We start from the raw sequence: 11732 nt of genomic DNA, 5'->3' as shown, positions 1-11732 counted from the left end.
GGGATGTACGTCTAAGTTGTGAAAACGAATTGGCAAACTTAGTCGAGAAGCTTAAGTTTACGTCTAAGAAATATTTATGGGTGTATTTTAAGGTGATATGTTAAGTTTGGAATGATTTGGGTAGTTGTTTTAAGATCTAAGGATAAATTGAGAAATTTAGGGTTTCAGGGGCAAAACGGTCATTTTACACATGAAAAATGTTAGACGTCTTGGAAGTGCTCTGAATGTTGTAAATAATGTTAAAATGTTTATGTCAAATGTTTATAGAATATTATGATGAAACGTTGGTGCTAAAAGATATGTTGCATGCTTGGTTTAAAAGAAAAATGATTTATATGTGCATGAATTTTTATAAGTGATGTAAATATGAAAATTTGAATGAGGTGAATCCGTGAGAAATATGAAAAGTTGAAGGAGGTGAATTAGTTGTGACTAATACGATAATGCGTTAATATAAGGCCAATGCTCACTTGACTGGTGAGAGCGTCGATGATGTCCCAACCGCCCGGTACCGTGGTAATGCGTAAATGGATCCATTGAACTGCGGCTAATACGAAAGTCACAATTGAGGATCTGAATTCAATAAAAAGGTAAACATATACGTATATGATGAAAGAAATATGATATGATATGATATGATATGTTGAAGGAAAACGTTAAAGGTTATGTTTATGAAAAGCTATTTTAAGTAAGTATTTTCACTATTGATTATGAATGTATATGTATTACTTGTTATCATGATTAAGGTTTGCTGAGTCAACAGACTCACTAGGTGTGATCGATGCAGGTGAGCAAGAGATTGATGTTAATGTAGGTCTTGATGGTTGATATTGCTGGACTGAATGTGCACACAACCCGATGACCATCGCTAGTTTTCCGAAAATAAAGTAAGTTTATGATTACTTAAAGATTTTATGACTTATGATACTTTTGAGAGGATGTTAGAGTTAAGTTTATTTTTGAAATAAGGTTAAATTAGGTTGGTTAATGTTTTACGACTTTATACTTTGAAGTACATTCTTTTGGATTTTCAAATAATAGTTGGTTGGTTTATTTTTAAATAATGCAAAATATTCATATTTTAAATGGTTAGTGTTTCGGTCGAATGAATGAGAAAAAAAAAATTTAATACTTTTTAAGAAAAACGATTAATGGACCTTTTAGGAATTCTAATCTTGGATTTGGTGAAAATTTGATTGGGGGCACCGTTTGAACGTCAATGAGCGAGTCAATATTAACTTTTGAAATTTTGTCACTGAGAAACATATTAATTTTTGAAATTTAAAAATATTTATCTAAAAATTGAAATTAAAACAAAATGGATCAAACATTCGAGAGTGCATAAAATATTTATAAATAAACGTTCTCAACACTTGCCATTTTCAAGTTTAAGGGCTCATCAAATATCGGGGCAATAAGTCAACAATTATACTTTTGTAAGTATTTTTTGCCATAAATACCAACAAATGGAGTGAGCAAGACCAAGGTTGAGATCTTCTGAGCACAATAAATTTACAAATTTCAAGTTTTTTTAAACAAAAAATTATGATGAGATGTTAGTATCAAGTGTTTATCATTAGGTCAAAAACTATAGTTATTATACAATAAGTGACTTTATTTTTTTATATTCATGGCGGCGCCGAGTGCAGCTACTTGAGTGCTAATAGGTCGACTGGTAGGTCTATGAGTTTGGGGAGAGATATTTCTATTTGCAAGTGTTGTCTCATATCTATTGGAGATCAGTCTTGCATTTCCAGACAATCGATCATGTCTCCAACAGAGAGTATATTACTCATTAAGATCTGATCTCATTATTTTACAATTCACTTGATCAACCAAATTATGTGGCATAATATCATTAGTTTGACACACCAAAACTTTTGAGAAGAACACACATCTCAATATTATTCTCAATCATTTACGCTTAATTTGACAACGGGTCATTTCATTTTGTTCCTTGATTATGTCTTATGCTCGACTTCTATTTTATTTTCGTTAGTACAATATTTCATTCCTTTGTCATTTTTGATTATGTGTTTTTCGAGTAATTAGAATTTTGGTATACAAAATATTGATAAATACACAAACTGATACGTGAACTATTATAAATAACTTAAGTAGTACATGATCAAACTAACAAATAAATTTTACTCATAATATAAATTTCTTATAATTCATTTTATTTTTCGAGATTATTTTATTAATTAAAATTGTAAAAATAATATCACATTCTTTGTATAAAAGGTTGTAATTATTAACTATAAAAAATATAGTCAATTATAAAATATTTATAAATTTATAATAAAATGATAGATTTCTCTCCATCTCTATCTATATTATAATAATATTATGATGATATATCAATACAAATAAACTCAATAAATAAATCATACACACAACAAAAATATATTTAATATATTGGTAAAAATATAATAAAATAAATATATATTTTTATATATAAATGTAAATACGAATTGAAAAATCCAAATATTACCCAAAATGATTAAGTTAAGTGTATAAAATTTCAAGAGCAGGTCTCTCTTGTGAGACAGTCTCACGAATCTTTATCTGTGAGACGGGTCAACCTTACCGATATTCACAATAAAAAGTAATACTCTTAGCATAAAAAAAAATACTTTTTCATGGATGAACCAAATAAGAGATCCGTCTCACAAAATATGACCCGTAAGATCGTTCCAGACAAATTTTTATCAAATTTCAATCGTCAGAATCACATAAATCGGAATGACAAGTGAGATTCACTTGTCCTCTAATTTTTTCATCACATGTTCATGAATCACACAAATTCATGAATTTCAATTAATTTTATTGTTCATAATAAAATAATATATCAATTTTTGATTTCACATCTTATTAATTTACATGTAAATGATATTAAAATAAAATGAATTTCAAATAATATTTCAACTTTATTAAGATAAAATTATATAAAAATGATATATGCACATATAATATTTTTGATAAATAACTAAATGATAATAATAATAAAAGTAAAATGAATCACTTGAATTTGCTTTAAACATGGTGGCGTCAGATGTCATCAGCTCTTTTCACAACCGACTCTCAGGAGCAATTTACATATATACCCGTATATTTTAGCTCATCCTCGTACTAAAGCGAAGCAAACTGTAGGGTCAAATTCGGGATTTCATCTTCCGCACCTCCCCACAACCGAATATGAATCGCCGCCTCGACTAAAACTACAGCGATTCTCTCAAATCTCGTCGATTACATGGATGCGACCGACAAAGCAGAAGGATTTTTCGACTCAATCAAGCCGCCCCGGCTGGAGGATGCAGGCCTTGAGGATTGCGCGTTGCCTCCGGACCTCATAAAGGAGGCTTTTCGCAAAGCCGCATCCGCCGTTAAGTCGGTCATCACAACATCTGACGGAGAGGGTGAATCCGGAGGTCAATGTGTTGATGATCCGTGGGAAGATTCAACGGACGTGGTGATAGGGATTTCGGATGGGATAACTGCTCCTTCTGGAGGCTGCATCGCCCAGAAAGGCGGTGGATTGACGGAGGCGCCTGGTGATGAGGTGGCAGTTCTTGGTGGGGATCCGAACGACAAAGGGGACACGGTGGTGGAGCCAGATCTCCCGGCGAGTGGGGATGCTTGCGTCGATGGGTTGCAAGGCTTGGACATTGGGGGAAATGGCCGGGGCATTTTGGGCAAGAAGCTCGTGGATCGAAAAGCTGACGTAGATGAAGAAGACGAGGGCGGAGATAAACCGACTTTAGCGGAAGGTTATGTGTGAAAATATCGCCATTAATGTAATTTGAGTGACCTGAGATTGTTAGTTTCTGTTAAATCTCAACTACCATTTTGTATTGTATTTTATAAAATAAAAATAAAATAAAGTTCCAATCTTTTAATCATTTATCTTGTGATTTTGCGGAATTTCATGTCAAATTTCGTTTCCATACTAACAAAGTTTTGGTTGCCAAGTCTTTTAGCTTGGGGGGGTTGTTTGGACCTTGCAAAAAATAATCATTTATGGTGACATAAAGACTGTGTTTCATTCATGTTTTCACAATTGAATCGCCGTTTTGGAAATATTTTATTGCTATGTAATTTATGCTTTGTCTAACAGGCCACTGGTTACTTTTTTTCTTATTATCACTTTATTTTCTTGGTTTGTCGTATAGTAATTGGTGTGGAACCTGTGCTTCTTTTGGTTATTTGTGTCTTACGCAATGTAGAGATCCAAAAATTTTGCAGTAATGTACAGAGTGAATCAAGGCTTAAAGAATATTTATTTTATAAGGTTTTGATTTGAAGAATAAATATTACACTTTCATTCTCAGTAAAGAAATAATTAAGACTCACATGATGATGAGATCATGAATTTGGACTGGTGGGTAAGTTGTGAGTTTCACTTAAGAAAGATCGTGGAATTAAGTCTCTTTTATTTTTCTCCACTATATCACAACGGCATATGTAGTTGATTACTTTTGTTTATTAATTACAAGTTTTATTTCACGAAGGCCTTTGTCTTTTTTTGTCAAATTCAATTACGAAGGTTTTCTTTGGGACCCACGGTACTGCACTTGTTTTTTATGAGTTGTGGTAGGCCAATTTACGTTTGTTCTTCATACAATCAATCAATCATACTCTTTGACAAGAGTTGATAGTTCTAAATTGATTGCTTAAGGTTGGCCTGGGCATACAGACTTGCTTAATGTTTTGAGTGCTTCTACCGACATCACAGAGATAGCGCTGCGTGTTTTGGAGGTAATGAAGGCATCTCTTGCTGTAGAGGATTTATCAACTGTTTTTCCAGAAATTTCTTCCAAAATCTTTTCACTTTCTTTTCACAGCTTGGTCAACCGCGATTTTTTTTGGTGGTTTGAAGTTGATCTTTTATTGAACTTTAACTCGTAAATATGTGTTTTTAAGGTGAATAAGAAGTGGGATTATTAGAACTTCGATGGCTGTGGTTGGAGCAGAGTTTAAGAAGCCATTGAAAGGAATCGCTTTGATCGTGATTGGTGCAATTGTCTTAGCTTGTGGGGTCGTTTCTGCAGACAAGGGTTTGAAGCAGGGGATTGCAAGAAATGATGGGAGTATGGAAAATTCTGAATCTGGTTACTTAACCAAAACAATCAGCCCGTTGCTGCGTGATGTTGAAACACTTTTCGAACATGTTTGGCCGGTACGTTTCTCCATTTGCCTTTTCTTGTATTTTCCATCATTTGAATCTTGTTAGATTGTTTAGTTGCTGAAAACATGATAATTTGTCAAATCATTGAGCCAATTTCCATTTAGCAATTACTATTCTCTGTGAGATGTTTCACAGAACATGGAATTTGGCTGGAGAATTGTAGTCGGTACAGTTATTGGATTCTTTGGTGCTGTTCTTGGCAGTGTAGGAGGCGTTGGTGGAGGTGGCATTTTTGTCCCGATGTTCATTTTAATAATTGGATTTGATCCAAAGTCATCAACAGCTCTATCAAAATGTAAGGGATTATGTTTACAACTGTGTACGATATATCAAGTTCCTTGCTAAATCTTACTTTTGGTCAAGGTACCAAGTTTAAGCCTTCTGTTTGTTGGTCAGGTATGATAATGGGTGTGGCAATTTCTACTGTTTATTTCAATCTAAAGCTCCGTCATCCTACACTCGACCTTCCACTGATAGATTATGATGCTGCTCTTCTTTTCCAACCTATGCTAGTTCTTGGGATCAGTATTGGAGTTTTCTTCAATGTGATTTTTGCGGAATGGATTGTTACGACTGTGTTGATAATTCTATTTGTAGGTAAACGGAATGGTTCCCTTTTTGCAGTATTTTTATCTCAAGGTCGGATGTATATTGGTTTGTAATTTTACAGGTACTTCAACTAAGGCATTCTTCAAGGGCATTGAAACCTGGAAAAAGGAGAGCATAATAAAGGTGGTGGCCTGGAATTTCACTTCCTCTAGTGCCCTGTTATATTGAATATATTTGATCTGTGGTTTTACTCTCTTGCTTTTGACTCCAGGAAGCTGCCAAACACAGGACTTCTAATTGTGAGCATTTCTATACTCCATTTCATGAAAGATTTGAAACATGGTTTTGAAAAACTATCAAGCTTTCATCAACATTGATGAATAAGTAGAATCGGTTGTATAAAAAATTCACAGGAAGGCACTTTCTTAAGATTAATCATAGTTGCTTGTCAAGAAATCCTAGCTACTAAAATTCAGTATCTTGTATTGGTCATTTCATCTCATGTTTTAAACATCAGATGATGATGTTCCATATGAACGTCTACCTGAGGGCCCAACTAATGAAACTAGAATGCGAGTCATTAAATTCGAGCCACCGGAGGTAATGCATCATTAATTCCGAAAGTCCAAAGACGTTTTCAAGGTTTAATTTACAAGTGTTACAGGTCTCAACCATAAACAATGTTTGCTGGAAGGAGTTCAGCATTCTTTTTCTAGTGTGGGTCATCATTCTCCTACTCCATATTGCCAAGGTTATTCAGCAAGACCCACTTTTATGATCTCTTATTTCCTGTGAGACCTTGTTGAGAACTCGGTTGCATATTTCTTCAGGATTTAACGGCCACATGTTCGGTAGCATACTGGATAGTCACCCTCCTGCAGGTATGTTTTATTTCATCTCACAATGTGGAAAATTAGAGAGAGGGATGGGGGTTGGGGGGCTGGGTTGTGTGGATGGAGAAACCAATTTTTTCATTGTTGTATTTCAATCCATTCATATATGAAGAGTACACGTGATATGAGTTGCACACTTGATAAATGTTGCATTTTTAAAGAAAGACATTTGCTCGTTATTCTACTCTACCTATTCTCGGACTCTGATTTGCCACTGCTCCTCGTGTGCGTCATATGCGTAGATTTAGGCAAGATGCAATGTTAAGGAATGATGTTTTGATTGTGTAATTCATCCTTAGATACCGGTAGCTGTTGTAGCCTCTGGATATGAGGCAGTTTGCTTATACAAGGGCTGGAGGGTGATGGGATCTAAGGGGGAGGCACAAAATACTTGGACAATATCCCAGTTGATTTTTTGTTGTTTCTGTGGGGTTTTGGCTGGTATAGTAGGCGGGCTGCTTGGGCTTGGTGGAGGATTTATTCTAGGGCCATTGCTTCTTGAACTAGGAATTCCACCCCAGGTGAATTTCTTGAATAAAATTGTAATCTTTCATCGGATCAAGCAAGTTATCACAAATATTATTTAGTATATTCCGATGGCTCATCGTCTAATGGGAAAATCTCATTCTGAATTTTGGTACTGTGCCAAGTTAAATTTCACAGATTCATATCTTGGTTCAAATTATTGTGACATAGGTCTCAAGTGCCACAGCCTCATTCGCGATGGCATTTTCTTCATCCATGTCCGTGATACAATATTATATCTTGAGGCGATTTCCCACATCAAGTGGTATTATCATCCATCTTTTCCATTTCTCACAACATATTTCGATTTTACTGACAAAAGGACCTCATGGAAACTTGGCAAAAGGTGGTGACTGTCATTTCGATATCTTGTAACTCTTTCTTGCAGCCCTTTATTTTATTGTGGTGGCTACGATTGCTGCATTGGTAGGGCAACATGTTGTGCGAAAGATGATCAGCCTATTTGGGAGAGCATCAATAATCATCTTCATTTTGGCCTTCACAATCTTTGTCAGCGCAATATCGCTAGGCAAGTATTATCGAAAATCGCGATTTCAATCACATTTTGCAAGGGTTGTTGCACATAACCTTACTCCTCTTTTTGGCAGGTGGGATTGGCATATCAAATATAATTGGGAAGGTAGACGGAAAAGAGTATGTGTGGTTTTACGACATATGTGAATATGAGGCTTAGTTCTTATTTGGAACATTTGTTGTAATACTTTTTTGTTGTCTTTTGGAAATATTGTACCGTACCTTCTTTATGTGGCTAGTTTCCCAAGTCCTATATTTAATTTTGCCTTTATTGATAGTGAAGTTTTTATCTAATTATTTTAATTACCATAATTTTTTTATGGTTTAGTTCAAAAGTAAGTATCTTGTGAGACGGTTTCATGAATCTTTATCTGTGAGACATGTCAATTCTACCGATATTCACAATAAAAAGTAATACTCTTAACATAAAAAGTAATATTTTTTCATGGGTGACCCAAATAAGATATCCGTATCACAAAATACGACTCGTGAGATCGTCTTACACGAATTTTTGTCTTAATTTAAATGGTAAAAAATAAAAATATGAATTAATATATTTATCAGAAGAAAGCACCCCGAAAGATTCAAGATATCTTTATTTCTTCAACAAAATCTTATAAATTACAAAGAAAAGAAAACTGAGACACCCAATTTCATCCTTTTGTCTAAAGAAAGATGTCGCAAAACATTTAAAATATAAAACATCCATCAAAAAACAATTATGGACAGAAAACTTAACAGCATCATATCTTGCAACTTTCCAAGTTATATTTCGATCGACCAGACCTAAAGTAGAACGGATTTCAACTGTAATCGCACGAGTTCTTCTTAAACTCGATAATCTTGTTGCTGGTGGAGTCGATTTTCAACGGGCACGAGATTGTTTTCCGGTGTTTCGTCCTAACCAGTTTACCGACCACATCTCCTCGAGACTTTATGGTGAAATTCAGCATCAAAGGTACTTGAACAGCATTGTTTGAACCAACCTGGAGGGTTGATCCGGCGCCGTAAAGGGGAACCTTTGTTCCTTCTATGTGCACTAACACAGTCCGACGGCTTTTTCTTGGCTGGAAATATTTTTTGAGCTGCAATAAAATTTAATGAAATTATTAATTAATTTACATGCTATAAATATTAATTAAACTATTATCTAATGCAAATATACACGAGTACTAATTATTTTAACGTAAAAACTTGTGTGAGACGGTCTCATGGTTTGTATTTTGTGAGACAGATCTCTTATTTGAGTTATCCATGAAAAAATATTACTTTTTATGCTAAGAGTATTATTTTTTGGTTGTGAATATGTGTAAGATTGACCCGTCTCATAGATAAAGATTCGTGAGACCGTCTCACAAAATACCTGTTTTTATTTTAAATATCTAAATATTTAAAATGCTTATTTAATTATTTATTAAACAACTAACTATATTTTTTTTCCCTATATATTGAAACAACATAAGGGTATCCAAAACAAAATAAATCAAAACAAAAGATATAATTTTTTTGTGCTCTCATTTACGAAGTTGTATTTTGTTTTTAAATTTTGATCAACTATTAAATACATTTGAAGTGGTCATTTTCTTAAATAAAAAATTAATCAATGTTATTTTACAAATTTATCTAATTTGTAACGTCAAGATTTGCTAACATGAAATCTTAAAATAGCAGCATCATATATAATTACCTCGCCACTCGCAACGACGAAATCTGAGTAGACGAGATTGACTGGCATGGAACTAACATGAATCCCATAGAATGTAGCTGGATTGTATATGCTAAGCTTCAGGGATCCATTAAAATTCAGCATGTTCGTCGGAACGCCGGAGGAGTCCGAACCGGAGCCGATGTAGAAGTTGCTTACGGACAGACTCTGCAAAGGCCATTCAATTGTTGAATTAAGATGTGAAATTAATGATTAAAATAATTTTATATCTATTTTTTGAGATGTAAAGAAGCTTTCGATTGGGGAAAATATGTTTCTCTCTTAGATATCTGAGAAGAGGATAATAACTACTCAAACACGAACACTTTTGTTAGACGTCTCTCCAGTCAATTCAATTTTGTAAGACAAATTTTTTATTCAAGTAATTCATAAAAAAATATTATTTTTATATAAAAAATAATAAATAAATATTAATTATTATTATAAATATGAATATGGTTATTCGTCTCACGTGTGAAACGTCTCACTCTACTACTTAAAATAACATTTACTTAAAACGTATAAATATATATATTTTTAAAAGTAATAATTAAATTAAATTTGAATTTACGTAAATATTAAAAAAGGGGGAAAAAAGGGGGAAAAGAAAGTGAATGTGTGTGTACCTTGACGGTAACTTCAGCTTTGAAAGGCCTTCCGGCTCCCCAAATAATGAGGCAGAAGACAGTAAAGAGCAGAATGAAGCCAGCCACCGCCATCACCGCCTGGCACCGCCGCGTGAACTTCTTATCATCGTCGAATTCATCGTACTTCCCTTCTTCCACTATCACATCGCATTCCGGCCACCCTTTGTCGTTCCTTTTCCTCCCCTTCCGCCCAGAAGACGGCAGTATGCCGGAGAATCTGCTGGCGGAGGAATTTCGAGAGTGGCGGCCGAATGACTGGTGCGACGGTGATTCCATCGGGCTGGGCTGCATGGATGATTTGTCTCCGTCGTGTGAATCCCTGGAAGGGCTCTGCACGTAGTAGACATGGCGTTTCGGTGATCTTGAGGGGGAAGACGGAGCTAGACTCGTGACGTCGGATTCTGATTTTGCGTGCTGCATTTTTTTTTTTGGGTTCTTTCTTCAAAGAATTTCACGGCGACGGTGCTGATATCTGACTCCCCGATTGTTGAAAAACAAGAATTTCCAACAGTCAATCACATTCGAGCTGAAATCAATTCAAGAATCTGAAAATCGAAACCTTGGGATTCAAGGAAAAAGGTATAATCCAGTGCATCTGTTTCGAGACACTGGAATGGATTTATATTGTGCAATTTTAATGAGAAGAGGCTGTTGAGGATACAGTTCGTGAACTTGGAATCCGAGGCTGGGTCCTGGCCTCTGTCAGAACCTGTGCATGGTTTGTGGTTCTGAATATGACCCAATTATATATATTCAGTAAATCTTTCTCGTTGTTCGTTAAATGATATATATATTTTCGCTATATGTTTATTTCATTTGAATTATTTTTACAATCTAAAAATTATCTTGATCAAATATTCTTATCCATGTTGATGAAATTGTATAGATAAAGAACAGTATGAATATTAAATTATTTGAATAAAATATATGATAATATTGACTATGCGATTTTGTTGATTAAATTTAGGATAAGACTATAAATTTAAATTCTTGTTATTTTTTAATAATCAATGAATATAAATAAAAATAATAATATGTAATTTTAATTCAAATTGTTTATATATGTTATCTGAATAATTAATTATTTGCTTAACGTGAAATAAATAATCAATATACAAAAGTGCAAAAAAATATCTAATTGAATTCAATTATTAATCGTATCAACGGATCAAACGAAATTTAAAACATTAAAAAAAATTGAAATATTTTTTATTTCCAATATTTATTATGTTTCGTAATTAATAAACAATTTGAAAGTATTATTGGTATTTGATAAAAACACAAAAACTCTTGTGAGACGATGTCACAGATAATTTCGTGGGTCAAATATCTTCTTTGGGTCATCTATGAAAAAATATTAGTTCTTATGATAAGAGTATTACTTTATATTGTGAATATCGGTATGATTGACCCGTCTCATAGATAAAAATTCGTGAAACAGTCTCACAAAAAACTTAATCGTGATAAAATGCAATAAGATTGTAGTAATTAGTTTTAGAAAATTGTATTCTCCGAGTTCAATATAAAATAATACAGCAATATTCGTAACCAGCATCCGAACCTAGGCATGGATCTTGCTTTGAGTCTGAGGGAGGGGAGTGTCGGCAGCCAGTGGTCGCTATTTCTGGGTTTTAAATATTTATTTGTAAAATTATAATTAAAAATCAAGAATTTGGACAAGCTACCTAATT

General features: G+C 34.0%; 3 protein-coding genes across 6 annotated transcripts; 2 read left to right on the top strand and 1 right to left on the bottom strand.

Moving 5' to 3' along the window:
* Positions 1–3094: 3094 nt before the first annotated feature.
* On the top strand, positions 3095–3906 carry LOC142546541 (uncharacterized). The gene has a single exon (XM_075654306.1). The coding sequence runs from the start codon at positions 3254–3256 to the stop codon at positions 3779–3781; it is 528 nt and encodes a 175-aa protein (XP_075510421.1). The 5' UTR covers positions 3095–3253; the 3' UTR covers positions 3782–3906.
* Positions 3726–7944, top strand: LOC142546511 (sulfite exporter TauE/SafE family protein 3-like). 4 transcript variants are annotated; one of them, XM_075654270.1, is made up of 14 exons: positions 3726–3770; positions 4679–4758; positions 4924–5179; positions 5324–5483; positions 5585–5785; positions 5859–5920; positions 6009–6036; positions 6255–6337; positions 6402–6488; positions 6568–6618; positions 6930–7151; positions 7327–7420; positions 7544–7684; positions 7764–7944. In XM_075654270.1, exons 3-14 carry the CDS (start codon positions 4955–4957, stop codon positions 7847–7849), a joined length of 1440 nt encoding a protein of 479 aa, XP_075510385.1. In that variant the 5' UTR covers positions 3726–3770; positions 4679–4758; positions 4924–4954; the 3' UTR covers positions 7850–7944. The 4 variants fall into 4 exon arrangements, with proteins under 4 accessions (XP_075510385.1, XP_075510409.1, XP_075510393.1 ...); XM_075654278.1 differs by lacking the exon at positions 3726–3770 and adding an exon at positions 4408–4546; XM_075654286.1 differs by lacking the exon at positions 3726–3770 and adding an exon at positions 4575–4593.
* Positions 7945–8270: 326 nt separating this feature from the next.
* LOC142546494 (uncharacterized) lies at positions 8271–10684 on the bottom strand. Its single transcript, XM_075654247.1, has 3 exons — positions 10021–10684; positions 9377–9562; positions 8271–8774 (listed from the first exon to the last, which is right to left on the bottom strand). The coding sequence occupies exons 1-3, from the start codon at positions 10459–10461 to the stop codon at positions 8493–8495; spliced, it is 909 nt and encodes a 302-aa protein (XP_075510362.1). The 5' UTR covers positions 10462–10684; the 3' UTR covers positions 8271–8492.
* Positions 10685–11732: the final 1048 nt, after the last annotated feature.

The sequence above is a fragment of the Primulina tabacum genome, chromosome 1 (genome assembly GCF_025594145.1).
Source record: "Primulina tabacum isolate GXHZ01 chromosome 1, ASM2559414v2, whole genome shotgun sequence".
NCBI classification, from domain to species: domain Eukaryota; kingdom Viridiplantae; phylum Streptophyta; class Magnoliopsida; order Lamiales; family Gesneriaceae; genus Primulina; species Primulina tabacum.
Note: the sequence above shows the minus strand (reverse complement) of the source record. Positions and strands in the feature narration are given on the sequence as shown.

Coding starts and splice junctions, on each gene's coding strand:
- LOC142546541 (XM_075654306.1), top strand. CDS start 3,254: ATGGATGCGACCGACAAAGCAGAAGGATTTTTCGACTCAATCAAGCCG.
- LOC142546511 (XM_075654270.1), top strand. CDS start 4,955: ATGGCTGTGGTTGGAGCAGAGTTTAAGAAGCCATTGAAAGGAATCGCT. Junction 6,619..6,929: donor GGATAGTCACCCTCCTGCAG/GTATGTTTTATT, acceptor ATTCATCCTTAG/ATACCGGTAGCTGTTGTAGC. Junction 7,685..7,763: donor TGTCAGCGCAATATCGCTAG/GCAAGTATTATC, acceptor TCTTTTTGGCAG/GTGGGATTGGCATATCAAAT.
- LOC142546494 (XM_075654247.1), bottom strand. CDS start 10,461: ATGCAGCACGCAAAATCAGAATCCGACGTCACGAGTCTAGCTCCGTCT. Junction 9,563..10,020: donor AAGCTGAAGTTACCGTCAAG/GTACACACACAT, acceptor TGGCCTTTGCAG/AGTCTGTCCGTAAGCAACTT. Junction 8,775..9,376: donor TCGTCGTTGCGAGTGGCGAG/GTAATTATATAT, acceptor ATTTTATTGCAG/CTCAAAAAATATTTCCAGCC.